The sequence below is a fragment of the Athene noctua genome, chromosome 31 (assembly GCF_965140245.1).
Source record: "Athene noctua chromosome 31, bAthNoc1.hap1.1, whole genome shotgun sequence".
NCBI classification, from domain to species: Eukaryota; Metazoa; Chordata; class Aves; order Strigiformes; family Strigidae; genus Athene; species Athene noctua.
In genome coordinates this window covers 24,310-35,832 of record NC_134067.1, presented here as the reverse complement: position 1 = coordinate 35,832, position 11,523 = coordinate 24,310, and the positions used below count along the sequence as shown (strand labels likewise).

The 11,523-nt window shown below is 58.3% G+C and overlaps 1 protein-coding gene across 2 annotated transcripts; it reads left to right on the top strand.

Moving 5' to 3' along the window:
- Positions 1 to 3,203: 3,203 nt before the first annotated feature.
- LOC141972268 (putative serine/threonine-protein kinase SBK3) lies at positions 3,204 to 11,205 on the top strand. 2 transcript variants are annotated; one of them, XM_074930161.1, is made up of 4 exons: positions 3,204 to 3,256; positions 5,204 to 5,380; positions 5,588 to 5,790; positions 6,489 to 11,205. In XM_074930161.1, exons 1-4 carry the CDS (start codon positions 3,223 to 3,225, stop codon positions 7,173 to 7,175), a joined length of 1,101 nt encoding a protein of 366 aa, XP_074786262.1. In that variant the 5' UTR covers positions 3,204 to 3,222; the 3' UTR covers positions 7,176 to 11,205. The 2 variants fall into 2 exon arrangements, 1 of the variants encoding a protein (XP_074786262.1); XR_012635358.1 differs by lacking the exons at positions 3,204 to 3,256; positions 5,588 to 5,790 and adding an exon at positions 4,015 to 4,145 and having other exon boundaries at positions 8,575 to 11,205.
- Positions 11,206 to 11,523: the final 318 nt, after the last annotated feature.

Here is an 11,523-nt window from a genome sequence, read left to right as displayed (position 1 = left end):
TTAAATACGGAGAACTGAGCATCTGCCCGCACCATGTCCATGCCCGGGGATGTGGGGGGCACCATGGGGCCACAGCCGTGGCCATGAGAGTGAGCAGTGGGGTGAGCGCCGGGGCCTGGCTGTCCCAGGTGTGGGGCTGAGCTGAGCATGGCTTGCTGCCCACAGTCCTGTTCCCCCCCGCGCCCCCGTTGTGGCCTCTTGACCCTGTTATGAAACAGCTTGTTAACGCTAATCCCACAGCCACCTGTCCCACTCCAGCACCCTGCCCCCCCAGGGGAGGGACCTGCCTGTTAGTCTGCTCCATGGTGTGGGGCAGGGGCCAGGGCAGGGGGGCTGGGGCAGGGGCAGGTGGGGCAGCAGAGCAAGAAGTGGGGCAATAGATTTTGGGAGGAAGAGTGGTCAGGGTGTGGGGCAGTGGGACTTAGGGGGAAGAAGGATTTGGTGGGGGGCAGAGGGTCAGTGCATGTGGCAACGGGGGCCAGGGCTTGCAGAGGGGCAGGGTGTGGGTCAATAGGGGCCAAGGGGGCAGAGGGGAAGGATGTGGGGCACCGGGGACTAGGAGGCAGAGTGTGTCCGTGCAGTGGGGTCACAGGCTGCAGAGGGGCAGGGCGTGTAGCAGTGGGACCTATGGGTGCAGAGGGGCAGGTCGTAGGGAAATGGGACACCAAGGGGGCACATCCCCCCCTGCAATGACAGAAGGGGGACACGGTCGGGGACAGCAAGGACGGGGGCAGTGGGGCAGTGGCTTGTGGGGCTCAGCACCGGGCTGTGCACCCCCCCCAGACCTGGGGATGAGGACAGGGACAAGCCGGTGCCATCTGGTCCGGCGGCCTGCCGGCTATTTCGGTGCCCCCGCAGCTGTCCGTCCCTCCGCCCCCACAGCCCTGCCACCGCGCTCCCTCCCACGCTCCCGGGACACTGGCCAACCAAGGCCCCCCCCCCCCCCTCGGGGCAGGGGACGGACAGGGACACGCGCCTGCATCCTCCGCATGCCACTGAGGCCGGAGACGTGCCGCTGGGGCTGGATGGCCTGACCCTGGGGATGGTCCCCAGTGGGACATGGGGGGGTCACAGCGCCTTGATTTGCGCCCCATGGTGAGGGCTGGGGGGTCAAGCCCCTAGAAGCAGCCCCCGCTCCCTGGGTGGGTAATGGCTGGGTCACGACCTCCTCCCCCTTGGCCACCCGCCAAGCTGGTCCCACTAATGTGCTGTCAAGTATTAATTTCCTTCCTGGTGAGCAGATGGGATGGGGGGAAAGAGCAGGTGGGGAGGTAGAGGGTGGAATACACCCTGGGAGCTGGGGCGTGGGAAATGGGGGAAGGGATGGATGTTATTGTGGGAAATAGGAAGAGAGACATGGTCATGGGAAATAGGGAAAGGGTGGGGTATGGTTGTAGGAGATGGGGAGAGGGAGGCGTGATGGTCCTGGGAACAGGGGAGAGGGAGGGAGATGGTCGTGGAAATGGGGGAGAGGAAGATGGCCATGGGAAATGGGGAGAGGGATGGGTGTTATTGTGGGAAATGTGGGGAGAGAGATGGTCATGGGAAATGGGGAGAGGGAGATGTATGGTTGTAGGAACTGGGGAGAGAGAGGGGTATTATTGTGGGATGTGGGGAGAGAGAGTAGTGGTGGTCATGGGAAATGGGGAGAGGTGTGGGTATTATTGTGGAAAGTAGGGAGGAGGGATATGGCTATGGGGAATGGGGAGAAAGGCAGATGGTCATAGAAAGTGGGGAGAGGGAGATGGTCCTGGGAGCTGGGGATGGAGAGGGAGATGGTCATGGGAAGTGGGGAGAGGGAAGGGTGTGGCCCTGAAAACTGGGAGAGAGGGAGGGACCCAGCCCGGGAACTGGGGGAGAGGGAGGATGCTGAGGCAGGCACAGCCCTCGGGTGCAGGCAGAGGGCTGAGCAGAGTGCCCCAACCCTCCCGTGCGGCACTCCCCCGACTCCAACCTGGGGAGACACCCCCTCCCCCCCTTCCCCAACATGCCTAGCTCCATGCACCCCCTCACCGGCCGCACCCCCGTGGCCAACAGCCCTCGTTTCGGCACGGCTGGTGCTTCTTTGGCAGGACACCGGACTCTTGTGCGGCCAGCCGGGCTCTGCCAGCTCCATCCCAAAATAGACCCCCGAGGAACGTGCCCCTCCGAGGGGGCCCAGATGTGAGTCAGAGCTGGGGGGGCGGACCGTGGGGACACGCGGGGGCGGCATGGCTGGGAACATTGAGGACGGTGGCGGAGAGGGCTCGGCATGGGGATGGTGTCTCCTGGGGTTGGTGCCAGCCTCACGGGATGATGCCTCGGTCCTGGGGATCACTGCAGGCCAACAACTGGGGCCGGTGTGTTGTGCTCCCCCCTGTCCCCAAACCATCCCGGCCTACATCTGGGGGTCTGGTGCCCACAGCCTGCTCCCAGTCCTTGCCCCACACCCCAGTGGGAGCCAGATGGCACATAGGTGGGTGAAACTGGAGCTGTGAGATGCTGAGTGGGTGGGGTGGGGGGGATGACACGACAAAACAGATCTGCCCTGTCCTCTCAGGGAAGTGGCACTGGAGAGGGGAAACCGAGGCAGGTGGAGGGATGCCTGTGACTTGCTGCATCCTCCTGGGATGCCACCACGGTGGGATGAGGGGTCACAGACGGGCTGGGACTGTGCTGGGGGTGGGGGAGCAGGTGGCATGTGCCTGTGGTATAGCTAGGCTCTGTTACTGGTGGGAGGTGTCCCTGTCTGTGCTGGGGGGGTGGAACTGGGTGACCTTTAAGGTCCCTTCCAACCCAAACCAGTCCGTGGTTCTGTGATTGCTGGGCTGTGTCATGGCATGACCAGGCTGTGTCATGTTACTGGGCTGCGTTGTGACATGGTCAGGCTCTGTTGTGGCATGATAGAGCTGTGTCATGGCATTGCTAGGCTGTGTCATGACATGGCTAGAGCTGTGTTGTGGGATGACGTGATGGCATCGCATTGGGGACAGGGACGGGGGGACAGACAGGACATTGCATATGGGGACAGAGAGACATCAAGGAGCAGAGCTTGGTGAAGCAGAGAAGCTCGGTTTGATGGAGCAGCAGCATTGTGAGGAAGGACAGACAGACAGGATGGAGTGGCAGCACCGTGGGGAAGGACAGACGGACAGGGTGGAGCATTGCGCAAAGGGGACAAGCAGAGGTGGTGTGGGGCAGCTGTCATGGACTCCGGGCATGGACAGACAGACAGCATGATGCATGGCATGGGGGGATGGACAGACAGCCCAAGAAGGTACAACCAAGATAAGAAGCTAGGCATGTGGGGACAGATGGACTGAGAACTCTGTGGCATGGAGGGATGGATGGACAGACAGTGTGGAGGACAGCTTGCAAAGACTGATGGACACAGCATGGTGCTGGGTGAACAAGCAGCATAGGGACAGACAGTGCAGAGCAGCATGCTGTGGGACAGCCAAGAGGTCTGCACATTGCTTCCCCACTCTGCATTGGGTGCACCGAGCCTGCTGGACTCAGCACAGCTCAGCCCCCACCCCCAGCTCCATCCTGTCCATCTCTCTCCCCAAGCAATGCCTTGTCTGTCCCACTATCTCCAGCTCTATCCTGTCCATCTGTCCCCCCATCCTCAACTCTACCCTATCTGTCTGTCCTCCCACACAATGTCCTGTCTGTCCCTCTATCCCTAGCTCTATCCTGCCCTGTCTCTCCCCCCATTCCCAGCTCTACACTGTCTGTCTGTCCTCCATCCCCAGCTCTGCCCTGTCCATCTGTCCTCCACCCCCGGTTCCATTCTGTCTGTCCATTCCCCCCCGCAATGCTCTGTCTGTCCCCCCACCCCCAACTCCATCCTGCCCTCTCTCTCCCTGCATTCCCAGCTCTGTCTACCCTGTCTGTCTGTCCCCCATCCTCAGCTCCATCCTGTCCGTCTGGCCCCCCATGCAATGCCCTGCCTGTCCTGCCTATCTTTGGCCCTCGGCACGCGTTGGGGCTGACACATGTTCTCTGGGCGCGAGCGGCGGAGATTAACACGGGCTGGCGGTATGGGAGCGGGCAGGAAAGTCTGAGTCACAGCTCCCGGTGCCAGGGGTGGCCGTGGGTCTGGGGGCACCCAGCCGTGCCCCGGGAGCACCCGGCCCTGCTGGGACACACAGTGGGGGACACAGGTGAGGCACTCTCTGCTCCTGGGCTGCTTGGCTGTCCCTGTGCAACCCCGGGGGACACTAGACCCTAATTTCTGCTTCTGGCTTGCTTGCATGGCTCTCTTGGCTCAGCCCCCACGGCAGTGTGTGTGTGGGGGGGTGTGGCGGAGGGACAGGCTGGTTGTCACGGCTCTGCACACCTGGAGGTGCCGGTGACCTCGCTGCAGCTGTGCTGGCACAGGCAGATGCAGGTGGTGGGATGGGAGAAGGGTCCAGGGTCCTGCTTTAGGGCTGGGGATGGAGGAGCACGGGGGCATCTCTGATCCATTGCAAAGGGGAGGATGTGGGGTGGGGGAGAGCCAGCCCTGACCCCTTGCAACGGGGTGGTTGTAGGGGGAGAGATGGAGCCATGACTGCTGCTGTGGGGTGCGATGTGCAGCTGCCTGTCCCTCCTCTGGGAGGTTACAGGGCTTTCTGCCTCTCCTTTGGGGTGCGATGTGGGTCTGGCCCTCCCTCCTACATGAGGACATGGGATCTCAATGGAGTGAGCATCCCAGCTCCCTGTTGCCCCTGTCAGGGGTTCACAGCACCACTGGACAGGGGCATTTTGGGGTCCCCATGGGGCTGCACCTTCCCACCAGCCAGGACCCCCATGCCTGCACAGTGCCTGGGGGAAAGGGGCAGAGCTTGATCCCAGCCAGGAAGATTGTGGAGAGAGCTCCTGGGGTGGGACTGGGCTGTACTTGAATTGGGCTGGGCTAAACTGGGCTGGACCGGGTTTGACTAGAGAAGACCAGACCAGGCTTGTCTGGGCTTCACTAGACTGGGCAGGGGTGGACTGGGTTGGGCTTGGATGGCCTGAACTGGACTGAATTGAACTGGACTAGACTGGGATGCCTCAGACCAGGTTGGTCTGGGCTCCACCAGGCTGAGCTGGGCTAAACTGGACTGGACTAGACTAGGCTGCACTGGGCTGTCCCGACAGGATGCCCTGGGGCGATGAGTGCTGATATTGTCCCCCCATGCAAGGGGCTGGGGATGGTGGAACTTTGCAGCAGCACGGGGGGCTTGTCTGTCCCCAGGGCCCATGGAGGAGTCAGACGAGGATGGGGAGGACAACGAGGAGTTCCTGGAGAGGCTGATGGCACAGACGGGCCGGGAGATGCCGCAGCGGGAGCTGGAGGAGCACTACACCGTGCTGGAGGAGCTGGGCAGCGGGACCTACGGCCGTGTGGTGCTGACAGAGCCCCTGGATGGTGGTGAGGGGTGCTGGGGGAGGCGGGGTGGGAACGGCGACCCTGTTGCTCTTTGGGGAACCTCCTCCCCAGGTGTGCGCAGATGTGCACAGCCCCACCGCTGCCTCCGACCCAAACCCCAGCTCTGCCCAAACCGCCCCTGTCTCTGCTCCCCCTCGGTGCCCCAGCTGCCGGTGACCTCTCTTCGGCCCCCACGCTCCCATTTCCCAGGCCCACCGGTCGTCCTCAAGCTGATGCTGAAGGAGCGGACGGAGTGGCGGGCATTCCTGCGGGAGTATTGCATCGCCCTGTGTCTCTCCAGCCATGCCGCCTGCCTGCGTGCCCTGCCCATCGCCTTCGAGAGCACCACGCACTTTGCTTTTGGGCAGGAGCTCGCTCCCGCCGGGGACCTGTGTGGCCTCCTCAACCCGGGGGTGCGTGCTGCCCCGGTGCTCTGCTGGAGCAGGGTGGGGGCTAGGAGGGGCGGGAGGATGGTGGAGAGGGTGCCGGGACAGCTTTGCAGTGGGTGCAGTGATGCTGTGTGTGGGGAGACCCTTTGCAGTGGGGTGCACGTTGGGGACGCCTTTTGCAGCGGATGCAGTGACGCTGTCTGCAGGGAGACGCTTTGCAGGGAGCACCCACTCACACCGAGTGGGCAGACCCTTTGCTGTGGAGTGCATGCCCACACTGTGCATGGAGAGAGACCTTTTGCAGTGGGTGCAGTGACACCGTGTGCAGGAACACCCTTCGCAATGGGGTGCGTGGTCACGTTTTTTGTGTGGAGACCCTTTGCAGTGGGGTGCAGTGACACTGTATGCATGGGAAGGCCCCTTGTGGTGAGCACCCGCTCCCAGCGTGCAGGCACAGCCTTTGCAGCGGGGTGCATGCCCACAACGCACACAGGGAGAGACCCTTTGCAGCGGGTGCAGCGACACTGTGGATGGGAGGATACCCTTGTAGTGGGGTGCATGCTCGTGCAATGCGTGGGGAGCCCCTTTGCAGTGTGGGCATGGCGCTACGGGCTGCTGTGGGGCAAAGCACAGGTCAGCGGTGCCAGGCGGGGTCTGGGTGCTGCAGCAGTCCCTTCGGGGAGGCGGCAGTGGGGCAGGAGATGGTGCCACCCTGCCTGCAGGAGGGCCTGGCAGAGGAACTGGTGAAGCGCTGCGCATCCCAGCTGGCCGAGGCGCTGGACTTCATGCACAGCCGTGCCCTGGTGCACCGGGACGTCAAGCTGGACAATGTGCTGCTCTTTGACCATGAGTGCCGGCGGGTGAAGCTGGGTGACTTCGGGCTCACACGCGTGCAGGGCTCGGCAGTGGGTGCCATGTCTGGTACCCTGCCCTACTCCCCGCCAGAGCTCTGCCTGCTCCAAGGCTCCGACACACTGGAGCTAGACTCCAGCCTGGATGCCTGGGCCTTCGCCATCCTGCTCTTCTGCCTCTGCACCGGTTGCTTCCCCTGGGCCATGGCCGCCAGCTCAGACCCCCAGTTTGAGGACTTCAGTGCCTGGCAGGGTGGCACGACAGGACGGGGGGTACCGGCATCCTGGCGAGGCTTCAGCTCTGGGGCTCTGGAGATGCTCCGGCGCCTGCTGACGCTAGACCCCGACCGCAGGAGCCCGGCCATCGAGGTGCAGAAATACCTCTCCCTGCCCTGGGTGATGCCTCCAAGTGCTGGGGAGCTGGTGCTGAGCAGCTCCCAGCCCCCCCTTACCAGCAGCACAGGGGAGAGCCCGGGGGGCACCGGGGGACGGGATGTTGCCAGTGGGGGAGATGGGGTTCCTGCGCCCCCCGCTAACACTCTGGCCCCACGCCGGTAGCCAGCACCTCCCCTCCATCCCGGGGCTGGTATCGTGGCGGGCCCTCCCCGGGGGTCTGGGCTCCCTCTCTGATGCCCAAGGCTTTTGGTGACTGCAGCAGTGGGAAGGAGAATTGAAGCCTTGGGCAGCACGTGGAGGCCCTGCCACTGGACACCCGGCACCTTGCAAATTGATGTCACTTGGTGGTGGCGTCAACAGCCCACCCAAGTGACTGTTGCACAGCTCTGAGGTACACAAGAGAAACTGAGGGCAGAAGCAGCTCACGGGATAACAGAGAGGAACGGCAGGAGAGCAGCTAACTAGAAATTAAACCTGTTAAGGCTGATGCGAGATCTTGTCAGGGACAAACAGTGAAACTCCTCAGCAGAGAAACACAGGAACACGTCTGACCTTGACCTTCTTCCTGCACAGTAGTGAGGGGGAGGTTGTCACAGGCTGCTATTAATTAGGGAAGGTGTTAATCAGCCTCCTGGGGGTAACTGCTGTAATTAGGGAGAGATGTTAACCAGCCTCCTGGGGGGTTAAGGAGCCGGGGAAACTTCAGCCCTCGAGGCATGAAGCTGAACTGGAGTGTGATGGGGCGGGGAGGAGCTGCCAGGTGGATCTCTAGGACTTGAGTTAAAACAGGACAAACCTGAGATCAGGCTCCGCCTGAGCAACACAATGGGCAGGGTGATTTGCACCCTTAAGGCTGGATGTAGGTCAGCTGATAGCGCAAAAGGGTAAAGAGGCATCGTGAGAGAGTGCATTGGGATGGCTCTGGATGTTGTAGGAGGGGATGCATGTGGAAGTGTTGCAGTGGCTGCAAATATTCTCCATCTTCAGCGCGAGAGGGACTGGACAGACTCCGGAGGACAGTCTGTGGGGTGAGCTCATGGTTTGGAGACTGGACAAACACCTGCCCAGGCTCAACCAGCCATCTGGTCCCTGCTGGCTTTCCCACCGGGGCTGCTTGGCAGCTGGGAGGAGAGCAGCAGGGGCCTGCAAACTTTGGCACGTAACCTTGGTGCCACACCATGTGCAGGCAGGGCTTTGCCTGCCTGCCCACCCCGGGGTTCTCCTGCACCCCTGTGAGCACTCCACATCTCTGTGCTGCCACGTGGGGCTTCTGGAGCCTCGACCTGGGACCCCTCCACACTCTGCCTGGGGAGCCCGTGCCCACCCCTCCCTGGAGATCCCCAACAGAGGCTGGGGGACACTGTGCTCTGCCATCCACAGAGGATCCATCTCCTGCATCACCAACCCCGGTGCAAAGTGAAGGGGAGGGGGAAAACTAGCTGAGATGCTGAAGCTTAATAAAATTCTGTGTTGCTTTGCCCTTTTTTTTTTTTAAACTGTGTTTTCCCATGAACCTGCTGCTTGAGCCTTAAATCCTGCTTTTTCTCCTCCTTGGGGACAGGCAGGCTCTGAGCAAAGGGGGTCCAGCCCTCCTGTAAGAGTCGGTCAGAACATCAGCATTGTCTCACCATTGTCATCAGGGACATGGACAGTAAGGTACCCGACAAAGGCCCATTTGGAGTACAGTTGCTGATCTCAAGAGTGGAACGCGGTGCAAAGGCTCCTGAATACAGAACCACGTGGCACAGCGAGTGCTGTGCTGTTCTCCCGAGTACTGAACCGTGTTGTGCGCGGTGCCGTTCTTCAGTACCTGAGCCGTGTGGTACAGAGAGTGCTGTGCTATTGTTCGGTATCTGAGCCTAACCGGAGTCATTAGAGATGACCGCATAGCTCCCATCAGTAAAGATGGATTGGAACTGTTGCCATAACATCGATGAAGAAATCGTGAACTTTAGATGAACTTTTCTTCGTTATAATACCAAAATTCACCTCCTGGCTGAAGCCTGCCTGCCTCTAAGACCGACCACACCTCAGACAGTCCCCTTTGAGCATGTGTGGGAGCCCCGCTCCAGAAGGATGGGGATCCCCCAGGCAGAGGAGGAGCAAGGTGTGTAACTAAGCGTAAAAGATGACTTCTGGGCAACGAAAATTTGAAGCTTCCCCACCAATGATCACGATGACCGACAATGGAGCATTATCTGGACTCGGAACTGTTAGGGAGTCTTGAGATCAGCGGTGGTAGCTATAACCTCTCTTCTTTCTAAATTTTACTTTCCCCCTTTCTTTCACCCATCTCTAACTATTATGTGCCGCTTCATAGGCAACACAATGAAGTTTCACCGTTCGATTGATGCAATCCCCTTTGGTGTCGCTTGCCTTAATTTTGCACTTTTGAGATCCTAGTAAATGAACCATCACGAGTCTGCATTGTGCAAAGGGTGCATCGTGCAAGGGACAACCAAGCCCCCTGGATGATTTGAAGGAGTGTCTGGGGGAGCTTACGGATGCAACCTTGCAGCATCTGCCTGTTATCAGCCATGAAGCAGCTGGAACTGCAGTGGAAATAGCATTGGCTGCATCTATGGGGACAGGATGGAGAAACCTCCTGGTCTGAGTCCTCCAGTCTCATCTCTAGGGGACCGGGAAGTAGAAATCCCTTGTTGTCTCGAGATCTGCAGGATTTGGCTACTTCTTAAGAGGTAAACCCTCCCATTTCCAGCCCCCAGGATCATGGTGAGGGGGACTGTGGGGGGGACACACTGCAAGAACCTTGGGCTAGTGGCCGGCACAACGGTTTACTGAGATATCCAGAAATGATGCGCATGGGCACATACCCCGTCAAATACGTAGCATCTCAGTGTATCCAGCGGACGCATCAAAAGCAGACCCTAAGAGCACTGTTCAGGGGCAGCCTCCAAACCAAGCTGAAGCATCTTTGCATCACCTCTACTCTCCTCCTTCCCTGATTGGAGCTAATTTGGATACAAGACATTAGAGCACATTGGCCATTTAACTCATGGGCTCTGCCGAAGAACAGGATCGCTCCTAACTTCTCATTTGGGATGGACTTTAATAGGAAAGACAGGAAGACCACAATGGGGGGATAGTGGCACCAGTGGACAACTGCAGCTATCAGGCTCTTGGCATTGCTGGAACATGGGGCAACATGAGAACAAAGCATCTCAACTGCTTCTGCAGTCAGCAGAGCTCCCGCGGGGCTCTTGCAGGGCAGGTCTCAGGGGCCATTTGTGGCTTGTATTGACCTACGAGTCTTGTGCAGGCCAACCTTGCAACACCTGCCTTGGGCTGAAGCCAGTGGGGCAGTTTGCAGCTGAAAGACCAGATGCAGAGGCGATGCTTAGGACAGACTGCTTGTTTCCAGGGTTTGGGAGATTAAAACCCCTCATCTCTGTTTGCATTCTTAAAACCTACCGAAAATGAGGGGTTTGCACTCAGAAGAGGTCGCAGAAATTCCAGCTCCTCAAACACACATTTGATGGTCCTGATCTGTCGGCATCGATACTGGGGACTTCCTAGGAACTGCTCAACTCCCAGTGAGAAACAGTCAAAGCCTGGTTTTGGCTTCATTTTTTTTGGTGTGCGTAGGTTATTTTTGCGTGTGTGGTTTTTTGTTGTTTGATGGTTTTTTTTAACTGCTTTTCTGAGAAATGGAAATTACTTACACGGTTTGCCATTGTAGGCAGATCCAGGGTTGCAGAGTTGTGTTTTTAAACCCCAGAATTTATTCACTGAGATAAAATATAGGTTACTGTCAGGGCCAGTGATTTAATCTCATTTCTCTTGATTGTTTTTGAATAATTGGTATTTCTCCTCAGTTGACTCCCTCCTCAGATGATGATGTAAATGACAGAGAAAAAAATAACGTAATGTTTCCTGTAAACCGAAGATTTATCTTGAGATTTGTAAGATGTAACTGCAGAATCCTAAAGTTATGTAAAGGATCTGGCAGTTTGGGACTTCAGAACTGCTTTACAGGAAATGACTGCTTGTTGCATTGAAACCGACCCTTCTTTAACAGTCGTGCTATTGGTTTTCAGGTTCTGAAAAACTCCTTTTGACTCAGCTGTGAGCCCATCCTGAATGTAAAGCAAAGTACCTGCCTATCCTCAGTGACCATCAGGAATGGATTTCTTTTTAAAATTAAGTATTTATTAAAATATTGATTGCAATATTTAATAGTATTTTTTAATCACTCTAGGGGGAGTTGGTTGAAGGTAGCATCCTTTCACTCTGTTTCCCTCCAACGAAGACTCCTCTAAGAAACAATATCCCAAGGGGTGCTCAGAAAAGGACCCGCTTCAGTGCTAAGCACCCCCATCCTTCACGCTAATATTGTTTAGTGAAGTTGCCAATTGCAAAGGCCCGTGCATTATGCTTATAGCTGCACTCTGCACCATGTACAGGCATCGTCTTTCCAGATGTGCCTGGCTGCAGTGCCCACGGATGAAGGATTTATCCTGCCAAGTAAAGGAGCTCTTCCTCCGATCCC

Coding starts and splice junctions, on each gene's coding strand:
- LOC141972268 (XM_074930161.1), top strand. CDS start 3,223: ATGGCATGGGGGGATGGACAGACAGCCCAAGAAG. Junction 5,381..5,587: donor GACAGAGCCCCTGGATGGTG/GTGAGGGGTGCT, acceptor CCCATTTCCCAG/GCCCACCGGTCGTCCTCAAG. Junction 5,791..6,488: donor GTGGCCTCCTCAACCCGGGG/GTGCGTGCTGCC, acceptor CCCTGCCTGCAG/GAGGGCCTGGCAGAGGAACT.